The sequence below is a fragment of the Mercenaria mercenaria genome, chromosome 2 (assembly GCF_021730395.1).
Source record: "Mercenaria mercenaria strain notata chromosome 2, MADL_Memer_1, whole genome shotgun sequence".
In the NCBI taxonomy this organism is placed as follows: domain Eukaryota; kingdom Metazoa; phylum Mollusca; class Bivalvia; order Venerida; family Veneridae; genus Mercenaria; species Mercenaria mercenaria.
The window spans coordinates 37444680-37464788 of record NC_069362.1 but is presented as its reverse complement, the minus strand read 5'-3'; the positions used below and the strand labels follow the sequence as shown (position 1 = coordinate 37464788).

The window sequence follows — 20109 nt, the reverse complement described above, 5'->3', positions numbered from 1 at the left end:
TGACAGTTCTAAACAAGCATTGTACCACTTACATTGGTTGCCGGTGAAAGCAAGAACTGGGTTCAAGATACTCTCTTTCATGTATAGCTGTCACACTGGCAGAGCACCTCTCTACTTAACAGAATTGCTTACAGAGGATAAACCTAGTAGACAAGGTTTGAGATCGTCTGAAAATTCTGAATGTCGTTATGCTGTTCCATACAACAAGTGCAAAACATTCAATGATAGAAGTTTCTGTACTATTAGTCCAAAACTTTGGAATGAACTGCCGTTAGAAATACGCAAAAGTAAATCACTTGACACATTCAAAAAAAAAATCTTAAGACACTGTATTTCAGAGATTTCGCGGCATTGTTTTAAATTTTTGATAACTGTTTATCATGCGAAAACAGCAGGTGATAGTTCTTAAATTTTTGTATAAGGTTTTACATTTCAGCATTTATATCTCCAAGATTCGTTTAATAAACACCGCTGGGGTGGGTGAGGGAGGGGGGGGGGGGGGGGGGTGGTGAACCTCTATAAGCAGCCCGTCTAGGCGTACCAGATGCTTTAAGCACTGGTATTAGCAATATGAGTAAAATGACCTCAAGGGGAGAGATGCGATCAGGACTGTTTATTACAAAAAGGCTGTTATTATTATTGTCATTATTAATATTGTAACATTATTGTTATAATAACTATCATTATTCTATACCTATTTTATCTATCCAATCGCGAACGTTCATTTGGAACACGTGACCGTACAATATATTACGGTATTTGGATGCACGTGCGTACAAAAATCCTGTATTTTCTGTATTTGGACGCACGCACGTACAAAAAATCCTATATTTTCTGTATTTGGACGGTTCAACAGTCCCATGTTAAACATGTTCCAAATGTAAATCGGATGAAGTAGGCGCTCTATGTACAGGGTTTGATTATGCGTCTTGAAATCTGGATTTTTTAATTTGAGTTTTCTTTTTGTTTACAACACACAAAACGATTCAATGGATAACAATGCTATCTGATTTAGATATTAAAACGTTCGTTGAGAATCAAAAACTTAAAAATACAGTAATAAGGATCATCAGATGTTGGAATATTTGAAAAGTCGCTTAAAGAAGCCGTTCCGGACGAAACTTAGAAATTGGTATCAGCCCTGACTGTCTGAATAGCTACCTAAGCAGTTTTTATTTAACGGTTAAGAAACAAAATGGAGAAGAGTATGAATGGCAACGGACGGGCGGTCAGCATCCAAAACATGTCTGCTCTATAATTCAGTTTTGGTCGGATCTTCACCAAACTTGTTGACAATGTTTGTGGGCATTACATCTCGGCCAATTTCGATAACCAGCCAAATTGTACCAGGCACTTTTTGATTATAGTCCTTGAATTACTCGAAAAACGGGGAATTTAGCCTTGTCCGCTCTTTTAAGTCGAATAGTTTTCATCCGATCTTCACCAAACTTGCTGACAATGTTTGTTGGCATATAATATCTCAGCTAAGTATTATTACCACCCAAATCGCCAAATGGCTATTGTAGGGAGGTTGCACCAATACTTTTTAATGATGATACGCAGAAAAAACAACATTCAATGAATTAAGTATATTACGTATAAAGTGAAATAAATATAGAATAAAAAGGTTATTTAAGGTCTAACATTGTTCTGTATAATATATATTTGCACTCATACCAAGCTGGGAAAAACTAGAAAAGGCAGGAATACAATATTCAGTGAAACATTTTTAATTTAAACTATTATTATAGTAAGATAAAATAGATATAGATTTGTTTGTTTGTTTTGGGTTTAACGCCATTTTTCAACAGTATTTCAGTCATGTAACGGCGGGCAGTTAACCTAACCAGTGTTCCTGGATTCTGTACCAGTACAAACCTATTCTCCGCAAGTAACTGCCAACTTCCCCACATGAATGATCAGATGTGGAGGACTAATGATTTCAGACACAATGTCGTTTATCAAATAGCCACGGAGAACATCAGCCCTGCCCGAGGATCGAACTCGCGACCCCGCGATCCGTAGACCAACGCTCTTACCTACTGAGCTAAGCGGGCGGGCAAAATAGGTATAGAATAAAAAGGTTATTTAACATTGTACTATACAATACGAGATATATTTGGACTCGTACCCAGCTGAGAAAACCATATTTAACTCGCCTAGCGGCTCGTCCAATATGGTTTTCTCAGCTGGGTACTCGTCCAAATATATCTCCGTATTGTACAGAACAATGTTAAATAACCTAATATTATCATTATTATGTACAACGCCATTGAATATATCATTGTATAAAAATAGGCGTTAAATCAAATTATTCAGTTTCAGTTTCTATTTGGTGTAAACAGTTTTGACTGAACATGGCAATTATAAATTTATTAAGAACAAGTCCATCTCATATCTCTGATAAATCCTGATAAAACAATCTAGTTAACCTTTTGGTCAGTAATGAAGTACAGAAATCATATTCAGTAGCGTACACAATCCAAGACACATTAATGGAAATCATATTCTAAGTACCGTACACAACCCAATACACAATAATAGAAATCATATTCTAAGTACTGTACACAACCCAATACACAATAATAGAAATCATATTCTAAGTACCGTACAAAATCCAATACACAAGTATATCAATCAACTTTATGCAAATAATAAATTTGTATCGTATAAAGCATGGATGTGTGTCTTTTTTTCATGTTTTTCCTTGCCGGTTTATCCTTTGTAACATTTTTACTTTAAACACTAATTCAGCAAAAATGCTGTAGTCACAATGACCATGCACTTGACATCATCATGGGAACAAAAGTTATGACGCTTAGACTTTAATTATTATGCTGTTAAAATCATTATGTACAGTCCTTTATTGATGCAACTTCAGCAGCAAACAAAGTAGGCCTACTAGTATTTTTCCTGTGGAAAGAAAGACATCTAAAGCTCTGCTCCGCCACGCGCCACACTTTAGCACGAAAAACCACAGGTATTTTATATAGAATTTTATATAAAATAGACTCTATTTGCAATGTGGTAATGAGAAGGCGGCAATGCAGGATATTCGTCGTAGCCATGGTAACCAATGAATGGTAAACTGTAATGACTAGCTTGCATGGAGCATGGTCCATATCTACACCTATAGTATGTTCGCATCCATTCATGTCGGAAAGAAATGTGTGTATTTCTATCATGTTCTGAAGCAATAAACTGAAAGGCCTCAGGATGAATTAATGTAACTTTTTCATGTTCCAAAGATCGGATACAAGACTTCTTGTCAGTTGTCTTGAAAGGCATTTCGTATGATAAAATTATATCTGTTTTAGTCATCTCCACAAAAGTTCTAATGAACTTTGCACACAAATGGTCAGTATGATCGCATGGCAGAAAATACGAAAACATAGCGATGTAATAACTTTCCTCTTCCCCAAATTTGGACACGAAATCTCTCTTCAGGCAAAACAGAAATCCCGTATCAAATGCACCTAAATTTCCGTCGCCGTTCTCTTCTTCTTTGTTATTTTCTTTCATTAGCTTCCGAATTGTTCCTGAAGGATCCAGAAGCCGAGCTTCAGTGTGTTGATCGTTTCCTAACTGATCCTTATAATTCATCAGGAAAATGAATCTCTCAAATCGGAAATATCTTTTCGACACATTTACAGTCCCATTCAACAAACTGTGAAACTTACGTTTAGCAGACGTCAAAACTGAACTGAACGTTCCATCCTCCAATTCGCTATGAGATACTATACATGCCACAAGAAATTGACTATGGTTCTTACAAATTAAACTGTTCGTCACACCTGTCATAGACAGTCCCACAGATCGCATGTCATATACAAGTGATTTACAGTTGTTTATATGCATTGTGAAATGTAATCACTTCACAATTTATATGTTAGTGGTAAAATCAAGGAAATACCGTTCCTAAAAATAAATATATAAGAAATTTGAAGAGAGAAAAAAAACAATTATATGGCACGCCTTTGACACAATATAAATAGTGTGTTTTATTGTAAGATGTCATATTTTGATGCATTATTACGTAATATTTGGGTATGGAGTTTCGTTTATGGATGTCATAAACATTTTGCCAGGATAACATTACTAGCCTATTGTTCAGGGTTCCCAAAGGTCCCGCTTCAATATTATCCAAACGTTTCACTTTGCCACACAGTTATTGCATTAAATGACCTCTCCAATACGATGCACCTGTATTTATTCAGTATTTAGTCTTTCAATCAATTTTGCTCTTTCTGTTTGTGTGGTGTTATATTTCGTATTGCATTTTAATAGCAAATTGTTAAAATGGCAGTGGTTCATTTTGTACAATGTATTTATTTATTCAGCGAACACTGCAATATTGATTTTAAGATAACAATAAAAAGTGCGCATTTTTCTAAATGCAGTTTAAAAAAAACGTTACAAATAAATACCAGAGGAAATACCAGATTTTGTGTACTTTCAGGAAAATGTTGACCAGCCGAATTTCAAAGTGTACCAGTAGAATAAGTAATAAGTAATATTTCCACACCCTTGATAACCAGGATTAAATCTGGTGTTTAAAAGTATTTTTGCAGAATCGGTAAGTGAACGGATTGTTTTTGCAGTAAATGACGTCTACGAGTCTCAGTAGTTCCGGTTTAGTTCTACACATCAGCGACGCACTGGTGTTCCTCATGGATTATTTTCACCACTAGTAGCAGCCATTTGTGTACCAACGCTACCTTCGTGTCGAATGGTTCGATAGTCGAGGTCTATTTGTTTAATGTTTGTTGTTTCGAGTACCTTGAAGCATTTGTTGTCTTTTGGACTTGACCTATCCTTGTCTTGATGCGTATGTTTAAAGCTTCTCCTCTGACAGAGAGAAAGGTTAATTTTTACGGTAGATCGACACATAAAGCTCATATATAGCCAGTCCCCCTTGTAATGACAGGTGACTGGCTACACTCCAATACTGTTATGACATACTTACGCTCATGTCATGCAACTTAAATAAATAATGCTGACAATGCCGATACCATCGCTTCTTTTTTTTTTCAGATTTACATCTCTCCATTATTATTATATATACGCAAAAACATAACAAAATATCATTAAAATGACTTTATTTTTGGGAGTTATGGTAAGATTTGCCAGAGCTTAAGGTCAAGCCAAAGACTTTAACCTCCGTAACATTGCTGTTACCAAAGAAAAACTTCTTCAGCAGGGTTACCGTTTTCATAAAATCACAAATCTGTTGCTAAATTTTAATTTTATCGTTACGTTTTAGACTAAACTAAACACACTTTTGCGACAATGTATATCACAACATGTTTTATGGTGATGTGATTTGCTGACATTGTGAAATTCTCGGCATAGTTAACAAAAATTTTGTTGGAAGGGGCTTTGACCGTATTGTTCGAACTACGTCTTTTTCTCTATAAGGACTTAATGGGACAGCCAATTGTTGACAATTAGCTGTTAAATCCCTATCAAGGGACAGGCTGGTTGATAACTGTACCCTACCCTGATGCGTCAAGCCCTACTGTGCGCAATGTGCCGGTTTGTTACCTTTATATTTTTATCATTGCATTCATCTATGTGTAAATGTTCTCAGCTGATGTGCACGTGCGTGTATACATTTACAGGTATGCCTATTTCTGTATGAAGAGTTTTATGGGCGACTGCGTTCTTTAAGATGGCTTTTTCGGTTGGACTGTGTCCTTGTTTTTTTTTTCACGACAAAAGTGCATGACCAAGCTTAACTGCGAAGAAGAGTTCAACAAACATAATGACCGTCATCTTTCTCAATATGACACACTATAAGCGCAACTAGGGAAAGTAGATGTGGTTATTGTGTCCATCTGTATCATGGGTGTTCGAAATCTGACGTCATTTCCGTCAATATAGCACTTGAACAGCGATATTCCATAAAGTTTTGTGTATTAATGGGAAAAACAAGATCAGAGACGCTCTCCATGATCATGGACACTTACGGCAAAAATTCAGTGAAGAAAAGCAGAATATAGATATCAAAACCAGAAAATAAAAAGTGAAAAGTATCTATATATTCTGCAATCTCTTTGTAGTTCGCCTCTATGTTTTGAGAAAAAATAATACAATTCTCAGACTTTGGGGAATAGGGTGTTCCACTGGTCAACCGGAACTGTCTCAGACTTTTGGGAATAGGGTGCTCCATTGGTAGGCCGAAACTGTCTCAGTTTTTAGGGAATAGGGTGTCCCATTCTTCAGCCGGAACTGTGACAAAAAAAAAATCCATATAACCCAATCGAGTGGGAACATATAAAATTACAATACAGGCAGCAGTTTTGACAGATAACTGCCTCAATGACAGTCACTAACTTTTGCACGTGAATAACATGTATATAAGATACTAGATTAAATAATATAACTACAAAAAAGACTATTTCATCTACATGAACATACGTACATGGATTGGAGAAATAAGTAGGTATTTTGGATTAGATATTTTAGGAGTAAAATATCAATGTGTTGTCCCATAAGAATTTTTTTAAGATGAAAACGTTTGTTTTCGCTTCTAAATCTCGATTATTTAAATGAACTTAATCAAATAAGTTTAGGTTAATTACAAACACAATCATCTCATCGAAATATAAACTGTAAACGTCTTTTAAACGTCTTTTCTAGCAAAGTTAAAGGCTCCAAAGCTCTTTCAGGTAATGGAAAAGCTGCCTTGTTTAGAAGAAGCCTTTTTAAAACTTAGATGACAGACATAAACAGCAGGACAGACTGTAATAAACACCCAATCAACATTTTGAAAAGAAGAAATATATGTAAACAGGAATTTGATCAAAGTTCACAAAATCCTACAACAGCTTAGAATTTTTTTCTGAATGTCTTGTGACCTTCATATATACCCAAACATAGGGATCAAAATGCCCCCTTTTTAACTAAATACAAAGTTGTTACTATAAAGGAGATGATAAAACATTTAGTTAGAACAAGAATTTTAATAAAATGAATATAGCCACAAGTCCAAATATAAATAGTTCTTATCGTTCTTCGTTTCCCCAATAGCAACGTGTTTTCTTTTACTTCGCTGCGTTTCATATGCATTTAAAGCATTTTTTTTATATCAAAATGTAAGATAAGAATACAGACAACGAAAGAAGCGAAAAGGAGTAAATTCATGTAATTGTGTTTAACGAAGCGTAACTTATTTATATAAAAGGTATTTCTTGATGAAAAGTATTTATAGTTTTGATTATATGACACGTTTCCTTGCTTACGGACTTTATAATTAGTAATTAATTACCAAGGTGAATCTTAACTTGTCAATACAATAGTAGATCTATTGATCCGCTATACATTTCGCTTCAGGTGTTCAACAGTATATTTTCCTCGAATCATGTCTGCAGCTTTTTCTGCTATCATTATTACTGGTGCATTTGTATTTCCGGATATCACATTTGGCATGACCGACGCATCAGCAACACGCAATCCTTTTATTCCCCTTACACGTAACTGCGGGTCTACAACTGCCAATTTGTCATCCTTGCTGCCCATTTTACATGTGCCGGCAGGATGATAAACCGTGTAGGCTAGGTGACGCACGATGCATTTCCAATATTCATCGGACTGAAATTTATGTTCTGAGCAAAAGGATAATTTCATTCTGTCGATGCTCGCACCGATTTGTTTCATAGATGGCGTAGACATATATTGCTCCCAGAGACGAATGCCTCGGATATAAGCTTCGACATCTCGTTCATCACTGAGATATTTCGGATCAATTAATGGGTAATCAAATGGATCAGCTGATTTCAGTTTTAGTGATCCAACACTCTTTGGATCAAGTAAACTTAAGGTAGATACAAATCCAACCGAGTCAGGGGTGCTAAGATATTCTTTAGCGACTTGTTCCTTCAGGCATATGTTGTTGTCCGGTATAGTCAAACTATACATCATAAACTGCATATCGGTCGCACAATCTTTTTGTTTAGTTTCATATGTACAAAAGAATGATGTTGCATCAATACCTGCGATAGAGAGAATTCCCTTTCCAAACAATTTATACTGTAGCTGGGTCATTAGGCTATTTATTTTCTCCTTTGTGATAGCTATATCGTCTTTGATATCTGTCATCATATGAAGTAGGAGATGATCTTGGAGGTTTTCACCAACCGGTAAATCTGCTTCAATCTTTATTTTCAAATCCTCGAGATGTTTTCTTGGACCAATTCCTGACAGCATGAGTAACTGTGGAGAATTAACTGCACCACCAGATACTATAACCTCTTTATTTGCTTCAATGTAATGCTTACGTCCATCTTTTATCATATAAACACCTTTAGCTTGCTTTTTCTCAATGGATATTTTGGTAACAAAAGCGTTTACTGCTACATGTAGGTTTGTCCGACCCAAAGCTCTGCCAAGAAATTCTAATGATGTACTACTACGAACTCCATCACGGACCGTTAACTGCATAGGGCTCCATCCCTCTTGTATTTCCCCGTTGTAATCTGTAATATTATACCCCATCTCAACACCAGCCTTTAAATAAATATCAGCGATTGGAGTTACCCCGCCAGTACTGATTCCTAAATATCCTCCTGTATTGTGATACTTGGAACTTTTCAAGTTTTCAATTTTCATATCCTCGGACTTCAGAAAGTAAGGTAATACATCTCTATAACTCCACCCATCACATCCTAAAGCTGCCCATTCGTCGTAGTCATGACGACTTCCCCTTGTATACTGCATCGAATTAAAAATGCTCGATCCTCCTAGAACCTTCCCACGTGGCCAATACGAGCGCTGTTCAAACATCGCGAGATGGGATTCTTTCTGAGGAACAGTATAGTACTCCCAATCAGCTGAAGTTTTCTGAAGGTCATAAAAATGAAGGGGGATGTGGTATTTCTCGTTTTCTGTGTAATCTCCTCCTGCCTCAAGCAAGAGAACTGTGACTTCCGAGTCTTCAGATAACCGGGATGCAACGACAGACCCCGCCGAGCCTGCACCTACAACAATATAGTCATAACTGTCCTGTAGTTTTCCTTTTGTGACTACAGATGGCAACGATGGTGAACGAAATCCAAGGTAATATACAATACCCAGAAAAGCTACCAAGATAGACAGGGACTGTAGTGATTCCATTGTCTAAAAAAATAAACAGAACTCTAGTCATTTGCGAAGCCAATGTAAAAATGATTCAAAAACAAAAGAAACAGTTGATGCATGCACTATGTTTTCAATTTATGATAGACTTCCTTTATACATCTAATAGAAGAAACATTGAATACTTGCAAGGATATAAACGTATAAAAATGTTAGCATGCACATTCAAGAAAAAAAAAAGCATGGATATGCAGATTGAATGAGATGCAATTTTACAACTACAAAGTATATGAAAACACTTACCTCCTTACTGACTTGTTTATCAATTTAATTGTTGTAAGGTCATTTAATGGCCAACGAAGCATAATCTCAAGGTTGTACCGCTATTTTTAACTAAGTGACTTAGGAATGCATTGACCCTTCCATATTTAGCGTTAAATTGTTTGTAAATATGCGAAGTCATGTAATGACAACTCGTTCATATTTTGATGAGGCAGATTTGTCGTCTGCGCATGTATGTGCGTATGATATCAAACTAACGTAGGAATTATTTTTTGTTATCTAAGACACAATATGATATAAATTTTGCAGACTTAACCAATACTTAAGTCAGTTGATCAATTTCTCTTTTCGATACATTAAATTCTTACGCCGCCATTTTTACCCAGCATGCAACAGGAACATGCCGATTTCAATAGAATGCAAAGTGATACATACTGAAACACGGTAGGGTAAAAGTAAGCACGTTGCTGTCGAGAAAATGCACTAGGAAAGGAAAAAAAGATTAGTACTATTTATATTTGGACTACAGCGGAGGCTTACATTCTATTTGGTAGTGATCAGCCTATAAGAAAATATATTTGTTTGATTTTTCCGTGAATTTGCATTCATTCTCAAGGTACACCTGTTTTACTATGATTCTGCCTAGTTTTGTTGCAAAATACTGAGAAAATATAGAGCAATGACAATTCATTACAGGTCACCCCATCCTCAAAAATACGCGAAATTTAGCCCTGTGCAACCAAAATTTCAATTTATTTTACCTTATTCGTCGAATTTTCATTCAAGATCCATTTAATCGTTACGATGTTTGTCCTTAATTTTGCGTATTTTTGGGGATGGGAGTGACCTGTAATGAATTGTCATTTCTCTACATTTTCCCAATATTTTGCTGCAAAACTAAGCAGAATCATTGTAAAATAAGTGTACATTGAGAATGAATGCAAATTCATGAAAAAATCAAACAAATATTTTCTCTTATAGGCTGATCACTACCAAATAGAATGTAAGCCTCCGCAGGTCACAAGTAGTCCAAATATAAATAGTACTAATCGTTTTTCCTTTCCTAGTGCATTTTCTCGGCAGCAACGTGCTTACTTTCACCCTACCGCGTTTCAGTATGTATCACTTTGCATTCTATTGAAATCGGCACGTTCCTATCGCATGAAGAGAAACTGAAAGAAGCGAAAAGTAGTAAATTCAGCGGGTTGTATTTAACGAACTGTAGTTTTCTTATATAAAAGTTAATACCCCCTTTCCTTTTTGTTTTTCTGCTCATAAGCAGTTGCGGGAATGGGACAGTACATGGAATTCAACCCTGATAAGTGTGAGATATTGCGAATAACTAGGAAAAAAGAACCCATTTATTTTCCTATGTGTCCTTCATGGCAAGAAGCAACGAAGCCGCTAAATAACTTGTGGTAACAATCTGTAAAGATCTGAACAGGTTAGCCCATATCAACAATATTACATCCAAAGCAAATAACTCTGTACGTTTCTTTAGGAGAAATGTCAAGGCAAACAATAAGGAAATTAAAACAAATGCTTATTAAATAGCACCTATATGTCAGCTAGAATAGTGTTCAGCTTTTTGACAGCCGTGGCAAAAGTATCTAACTAGGAAAAGTGGAATGATTAATAGTACATCAGCATGCTATATCTGTAACAACTTTGATTACACATTTGTTTAAACTGGCAAACCCTAGAACAACGCCAACACCAAACCTCTCTGATTGCATTTTACAAAATCAATATGACCTTGTCCATTTGTATTGTTCTGTTGATGCGCTCTCTAATTTCTAGCAAAAGTGAAATGATTAAATTGGGCAGCAGCATGCTATCTCTGTAACAACTATGACTACACAATCAGTGCTTCCCATATGATAAATACATGTACCCCAAACCTGCCATTTATAGAACAACGCTAACACCAAACCTCTGTAAAATCAAATATAACCTAGTCCATGTATATCACCACCACCTCACCCCTACTTAATTCCACATACTATTATTTCTTTCCAAGGACAATTTGTCTATGGAAAACCCTCCCAAGCAATGCCACAGTCTCAGTATTAGTCTATTTGTTGAGTGGCTGGCTACTGTACCCGTTATTTAAGGTATTTCTTTTGTTTTTAACGTTAGCACTGTACTCTTTTCATTCTTTTAACCTTGTACGCATGAGAACTACCTCTTTTTAACAACTGTTCGCATGAACAGTGTACGTGTGAGAGCTGCCTGTTCACATGACTTGCACCTATGCCATATGATCAATATTGACTGTGTAGGGTATTCCGTAAATGTAGAAATGAGTAATGAATTTCATTACCTCTAGTATTTCATTGCCTACGATTAAAGTTCTATGATTTGTTTACGAGTGTGAAGTAACTATAACCGGGCAATAATCAATACCAGAAACTGTACAAATCTCCCAACCCGGCCCGTCAACAGAGAGTCAAATTTCTCAAGTTTTCTACCAAGAAGTAAATTAGAGCTTAATACTAATCATATATGGAAAGTGTCATATTTAACCATGGTTAAGAACCTGGTATAAAACAAGTGTCGTATTTAACCATGGTTAACAACCCGGTATAAAACAAAACGTTTTACAGCCAAACAAGAAAACGTCGACATTGCCTACCCTCTATCAAATCAGATGGTTTAACCCATACAGATCAGGTCACAAAGGCTAATATATCAAACAAACAATTTAAATATGTTTTCCCCACTCCATTCCCTTAACCTAAAATAGATATGCTCCAGAGTCTTCTCGTCCCCTGTCTCCAAAACGGGTAAGATTCAGGATACCACAGAAGGTGTGGAAAAACTGCTCAATAGCCTAACCCCGCATAAAGCCTCAGGACAAGATAAAATATCCCACGAAATCTCAAAGAACTCAACCATGGAATTGCTTCAGTTCTTGCCCATATATATATAAGTTATCTCTTGAATCTGGCATTGTACCCTGTGACTGGAAAAAGCCCCCGTATCTAAAAAAAGGTCTCGAGTCAAAACCCAGTAATTACTGTCCAATTTTCTTAACTTGCATTGCTTCTAAACTCCTTTAACATATTGTCGTTTCCAATCTTATGACTTATTTTGATAAGCATAAGTTACTTAGCCAGTTCCAGCATGGCTAAAAGTCAGGTCACAGTTGTGAGTCAGCTAATTAATTTCACCCAGGAACTTTACAATATAACTGAACAGGGTCAACAAACAGATGTTGTTGTTATGGACTTCTCCAAGGCGTTTGATGAGGTCGATCATAGTAGGTTAATTTATAAGCTACAACGCCTTGGAGTCAACCCACAGATCACCAATGGATCAAATCCTTTCTGTCAAACCGTTCCCAGAAAGTCGCTGTTTATTTTCAGTGAACTTCCTGTACTGTCTGGAGTTCCCCGGGGGTCTTTCCTTGGACCTTGTCTATTGTTGGCATATATCAATGACTTACCAGACTCGGTCAAATGTAATACAAGAATGTTTGCAGACGATGCCATTTTATATTTTACCATCAACACCATTTCAGATAGTATCTCTCTCCAAAAAGAGTTCACTGACTTAAAAGCCTGGGTGAAGACATGGTCTATGGAGTTCAATCCTGACAAATGTGAAATCCTTAAAATCTCAAATAGAAAGAAAAATCCTGTAGTTTATCCCTATAAATTTCATAACATAGAACTAAAAAAATGTGAGGCAGCTAAATGCTTAGGCATAACCATCTACAAAGATTTAAATTGGTCAAACCACATTGACAATATTACTTCCAAAGCAACTTCTACTCTCCGCTTCGACGAAATGTCAAAACTGGCAATAAAAAGGTAAAAATTGCTGCCTACAACACATATGTTCGTCCGCAATTGGAGTACCGTAGTGAGTGTTCAAGCGTCCGGCATCCATGGCAAAAAATAATCTCACAAGTAATTGAAGTTCAAAATGTTCAAAAGGCAGCTGCCAGGTCCGTCATGTCTGACTAAATTTAGGCCTACACCAGTACTAGGGGTTACCCAAATGTTAAATCGCTTCAATACAGAAGGTCATTCAGCTCCTTAGAAATGTTTTACAGTTGCTAGAAACTTAAAATACTTAATCCTCTGGTCTTCCCGAGGATCATCCCCACCAACCTATCAAATCCGGCTCCAGTCTTAATATCTTTAGAGAGAGGTTCTTCTTCTTCTTCTTATGGTTAGGTTAAACACAGGTTTGGTTTAATAGTGAATACGGTCTTTTCTCTTATTTTCTGTTCTAAAATTGTTGTCTTTGGGTTTATTAGGTACACACGTGATGTGATGACGTAATCACAAGTTTTAACCCGCCATTTTCTTCAAGATTGGGCGATATTTTGTTTTTCACAAATACTGGTCTACAGGAGGTAAGCTGTCTATTGTCATTGTTTGAATTTTTTGATCGAATTTAAAGTAAGTTGACAGCGGTAGTTTTGTATATTTGTATAAAAGAAGTATGACTGAGAGGTCACTGAATATAAATCATTGCTTTAGTCATTCATGGAAGTCCCGTACGTGACTAAAATGTCCCGTTAGTTACTGTGTTATAGTTTTCGAAATACCTGACGAAATAAAATGCAGAAAATATTATAACTTTCATGTAAACTTTGTACTTAAAAATTTAATAATCAGCTAGCATGGTTTATGGAAAGATTTATGGAAAATACACATTGCTTTACAGCGCTACAATTTCTTGCTTTAAAATGCAAACTGAGTCAATGTTTTAAATCTTCATCTGATCACTATTAAACGGAATTATTTTGAACTACATGTTGAATACCGAATTAAAGGACCAACTCTATGATTATTGTGTTTTTTATAAGGTTGATGACAAAGGCTTAGCATAGTTAACTTTCTCACTCTTGTCCCGTAAATTACCTGTTGATTGTCCCGTACGTTATTCTTTTCTTAACGCTGTTACTCTGAAGATTAGTTATGTCTCCAACCACACAATGGTGTTGGAGACATATTTATTTACTCCTGTCTGTCTGTGCGTCAGTCTGTGTGTCAGTCTGTGTGTTTGTCACAAATATTGCCCACGCTCTAAGTCGAACAATTCTCATCCGATCTTTACAAAACTTGAACAAAGTGTGTTTGCCAATAAGTCCTCGGCCAAGTTTGATAACTAGGATTATCGATTCAAGCACTTCAGAATTATGGCCCTTGAACCTTGTTTATTGTAGGATTTATGTACCACATGTTTTATGTATTCTATATCAATGCTAAAAGCTATGATTTATTTCATTTAAAGTTAAATCATAATGATGTTTGTATTTCTTAAGAATGACAGTTACCTTTTTTTATCCTGCAATGTCAGTTATTATCTTGCACGTTTTCTCCCATGTTTATGCATGTATCTTTTTGTTATTTCATATTTCCAAGGAGTACATTGCACTTTAAGTAAATTGTCACCATTTATTAACTTTATTCCATCCATTTATCTGTATTTTGTGTGAATGTTAACTTCCTAAAACTTTTCCTGAAATTTACGGAGGCTGCCATGTTGTTTATTGCAGTGTGTAGAAATACATCCATTTTCATATTCTAATGCAGCATATTTGTATCATTTTGTGTAATGTTCATTGACAGGATGTTAGAAACATATTTTAATCATTAACTGTCGCTGAAACTTTACATTATTGTTCATTTTTGTGAAAAAAGTGCATACTATTTGTTAGGCCATTCGCGGTGTAAATTTGGAACTTTCAATCACCGGAATTCTCCATTTTATTGCATCAATTACATTTTTTATCTACCCAAATGTTACTCATCATTTGATTTAATACCATAAAAGATATATTGTCTTTGTGTATTATTGCTCACATTTTATTGTATGTCGTATTATTCGTAATTTTACTTGAAGATTCCGCTTAGCGTATTTTAGGATGAGATTTCCTACCCAGCTCTGATTGGCTTAGAAAATTCCTATGTGCAATCTGATTGGATGAGACATCTCTCCTAAATTCCTAAACGGGTCAAAGCTTATAAATAGAGCGATCTGCCTCACTTTGGAAGAACAGTTGCGAAGGCGCCATTATTCAAATCATTATTGGTCAAAACAACTAACGTACAATTCCTAAATCCAAATTTTAGTAAGTATTTAAGAATCTTTCCTAAATATCGGTTATCCAATCTTAGGTTCATTGAATTACTATTATATAAATACAAGTATAGGTATACTTGTATACGAAATAGTTTTTTTAGTACGAACTTTAGGAAATAAAATCCTAAACTTAGGATTTTATCTTGGTCTTTAGGAATACGGTTTAATATATTTACTTAGGCAACTGTCCCCATTTGAGAGCCGGCGCACTTCATGAATATGATTATTTTTAGGATTTAGAATTGCTATTAAGTATTTGTACGTTATATATATATCAGTTATAATGCATTATTGCATTTAATACAGAGTATTAAAACTGATATCGTTGTCGTCTTCTATATTGAAGTAATACTACTGCTGGTGTATTGAAACTCCAGTAGTCCTGTATATTGTAGTGTATTTCATCAAGGCATCCTGACCCCCCTGGCTGAAGTACGCTACATTATGATAATGAAAGCTCTGAAAATCTGAAAAGGCAGTTAGGGGTCTTGGTGCATGTTGCTACTATTCAGATGATAAGGCAGTTGTGGGAGATACGCACTTTTCTCAAAAGCAGCTCTAGTTGTGTAATTATTTTTCTGATACTTTATAGATTGAAGTGCATAGGCATGGCCAAATCTAAGGCACAGCGCATGCGCGAGTATCGTCAGAGGAAAAAAGAACAACTTGGGGCAAAATTGCTGAAAGCTGAGAGCGAACGTGTACGGGGATATTTTGTTCCTATGTCAGAATTAGATGAGGAAACACAACAAAAGAAAAAAGATCTCAACCGGAAAAGACAATCAAGATTTAGAAGTAAGAGAACAGCATCAAATGAGGCACAAAGCAGCAATTCACCGGCCAGCAGAGAAAATGTAACCTTTAAAAACAGTGACGATGAACAACCGACATCTAGTGAATATGTTACGCGCATATAGCCAATCTGCGCATTTGGTAAATCGCGCAGCGCAAATAACCAATTTGTTATCTGCGCAACGATTTGTAAATCGGGCAACCTTATATATATTTCTTATATGCGCAGGGCAACTGTCTTGCGCGTTTGGTAAATGAGTCTGCGCTTTTAACATATGGATGATATCTCCCGATAAAATTGAATATCATTAGAGTGTTAGACTTGTAGGCCTACATAAAATTGTAAAACTGACGGTGATCAGGCACGCGTAAAGGTGTGAATTTGTAAAGAAAAAGAAAAACATTTTTTAAAGTAAATGAGCGTATTTATGCGGTAATTTCTCACGTCCCTGGTAGTTTATGGCCTATAAATTTCTGTTGACGACGGTATTAAGAGTCATTTGTCATAGGTGTTAAAAAACGTTAAAATGATACAAAATATCCCAAGTATATTTAATAACACAAGTATTTTTTTTATTTATTTTTATACTTTTTTTAACTTTTAAACGCCGTAGCCTGTGCGGGATGTCGATCCCGCGCTAACAGAAAATCTGGAAATTACTCTGATAATATGCATATCTGCCATAAACCATGCTAGCTTTTACATTGTTTAACAATTACAGACTGATATTGCAAATCTTGGTTCTAAAAATGTGTCATAAATTTATTTCAACATCATTAAATTCATGGGAGTCGGTCACCTGGTTTCAATACCTGCAATGTGAAACAATATGCAATAAAACTCAAACATGCGTGAAGGTGTGATTTCCTTCGGATAGCCACATCGTCCTCTCTATTCTTTTTATAACTAAAGTATTTTACTTCATTCGATCACACGCAGTCATTTTATACCGAATATAAAACATAAAGGAGACTTACATAACAGACTGAATTGCCAAACACTTACCACATTTCACCATATCGCTTTTCTTTTCATCATATTGAACAAGCGCAATTCTTTTTACCGATGTGAGCATATCTCTTGACATGACCAAGATTAAAAATAAAACAAAAATAAGCAGAATTAAAAGACGAACTTACAGATCTTTTATACTTATATAATTGTTTAATGTTTTATAGTGAGATAAATAGAATGAATAACTAATAAAATTCCTCAAAATGTGAACGAAATTTTACATTTTGTAGGTGTGCAAGATGAGTGTCCTGCGCTAATAGAAGTCTGAAAATTACTCTAATAAATTGAATATCTTTTATAAACCATTTTAACTTTTACTTCGTTTTTCGATTACAATCTAAAAATGTAGCTTTTGAAAATCTGAATATAATGTTTCATCCGTAGCCTGCGCGGGATGTTGTTCCTGTGCTAATAGCAATTTCTGAACTGACGTTGATATTTGCAACATATTTCAATTCTAAAAGATACTATTTATGTAACTTCATAAAAATGTTTTCGGAGTAGAAAAAAAATAGAAAGAAGTGTGATTTCCGTCAAAACGAGAACGAAATATTACATTTGTTATCTGCGCAAGAGTTTAAGTTAACATAGTTTATGAGAAACATTCAAGTTATCAGAGTAATTTCCAGATTTATTATTAGCGCAGACACACATCTTGCGCGGATAAAAAATGTAATTTTTCGTTCTCGTTATGACAGAAATCACTCTTTTTCTATTCATTTTTCTACAGTATTCATTTTAAAGTTACATAAATAGTATGTTTTATGAATGAAATATGTCTGAAATACAGTGTAATTTCAAACTTTGCTATTAGCGCAGGACCGACCTGCCACACAAGTTACAGGTGTAACATTATAGATCCATTTAGAAAATTATAAAAATAGCCTAAAACATACCAGGGGACGACGTGTGCAAGCTGGAGGAAATCACACCTTCACGCATGTTTGGGTTTTATTGCATCTTGTATAAGATTGGAGGTATTGAAACCTGGTGACCGACTGCCGTGAATTTACTGATGTAGAAACAAATTTATGACACCTAATTTAAGTACCGAGATATTCAGCATTTGACATCTATATTTATTAATAAATTGACCAACTGCATGATTTATCAAACACGAAATGCAAATTTCTGATATATAAAGTTACATTTGTAATTTGCGCTGCGCATTTGGTAAATCGGGCAGGTTAAATTTATCCTGCGCAACGATTGGTAAATCGTTGCGCATATATAACCAACGTACAAAAATTTGTTATATGCGCTGCGCGTTTGGTAAATAGCGCAGATTGGTTATTTGCGCTCAACAAATACACTGTATCAAGTACCGGTACAACAGATTCGCTGTTAACTGTCCAACTCCCAGGGCTCACGCTGTCAGTCGCCATTATCGCCATTTGCGATTATTTAATTTAAATGGCGAATATTTTTTCATTTTGGCGGCAGTAACTGGCGATTATTTTATTTAATAGCTGCATAAATAATTATGTCAAGTGAGACAGTAACCCACGGTAGAAAATCGATACAGCGGACTGTTTATTACCTCGTGTATTCCAGACACGTGTCAACTTATAATGCCGATAACATATTGCCTAAGGCGGTAGGATGCAGACGACAATTAAAGCGATTATAAGCGAATGTTAATCTTACCTATCTAGCTATCAATCAGATTGAACTAACAGGCTACTTTTTTGGAACATTTTAAAACGCCAAAGCAAATTTTCTTCAACTCTATATTAGGCAGACGACAAACCAATTTGTACGGGCAATTTTCCGATGAAAAATTAAATTGCCATCTATAGATACCGCTAATTTATTATATTAATTATCTTTAAAAACATATTATAAACTGACCTAACTTTTGACGATTTCAAAGTATCTTTAATCAGGATATGTGTTTTTAAACTGATATGAAATTGTTGGAAGCAAAAAAAAAATTTCTTCGAATATTCAGAATTTATAAAGAACGCGAACTAGTTGAAATATTACAAATCAGATATTTTTAATAGTCTATTTTTTTTACCAAAACAATTCCAATAAATGTTTGTTTTGCATATTAATTAAATAAATTATCGGGAAACCCAGTCCTGTTTCTATTTTTAGAAACAATGGCCGATAAGGGCAAACTAAAATAATCAACAAACAAATTTGCTTGCACACTGTAATTAGCGTAAGTAAAAACTTCTAAACCACTTAAAAATTAGTATATTTATTGAATAAAGCATCAAAAACTTGTTGACAAAAAGCTATAATTCAGTAGTGTGCATAGATGCCAAATATCACGTATTTTCGCGACCTAATTGTTTTGTACTTTTCGAGCAATTTAAGTGCAGTTATGGTAAAAAAAATCATGGAAACACTTTTGATATATATAATGAAAAAGTATAAACATGAGTGATACTCCAAGACATGGTAAACTTTCCATTGTGTGCAACTGTGTCCATACTGAGTGTGCATGAGGCTAATTTAGCCATTACCCAGTCCATAATGTCAGTCAATATGCAACCATTTCAGCTGCTTTACACAAACTAAATACGTGTCCTGTAAATGCCTTCAAAATCCATCAGAATATAGCACTTTAAACATTTATAGTGGGACCCCACCACCAATATTTGGAGGTATTTCACCTGAATCCCTGATCTCCACGCCCACTGTAGGGGTCTACTGCTTTTCTGCTTGTTAAAGCAATTAAGAAAATATATATATGTTAAAATTCATCATTTTTACTTTATTAAAATTGCCCGCAAAGATCCGCATCAATTTTGGCTATTAATTTTTCATAGGTTAAAAAGTTGGCTATTATTTTTTGGAGGCCAGTGTGAGCCCTGAACTCCCATTCCATAAAA

General features: G+C 35.3%; 1 protein-coding gene across 1 annotated transcript; it reads right to left on the bottom strand.

The window, feature by feature from the left end:
- Window positions 1–6924: 6924 nt before the first annotated feature.
- LOC123562121 (glucose dehydrogenase [FAD, quinone]-like) lies at window positions 6925–9722 on the bottom strand. Its single transcript, XM_053523267.1, has 2 exons — window positions 9379–9722; window positions 6925–9117 (listed from the first exon to the last, which is right to left on the bottom strand). Exon 2 carries the CDS (start codon window positions 9112–9114, stop codon window positions 7318–7320), a length of 1797 nt encoding a protein of 598 aa, XP_053379242.1. The 5' UTR covers window positions 9115–9117; window positions 9379–9722; the 3' UTR covers window positions 6925–7317.
- Window positions 9723–20109: the final 10387 nt, after the last annotated feature.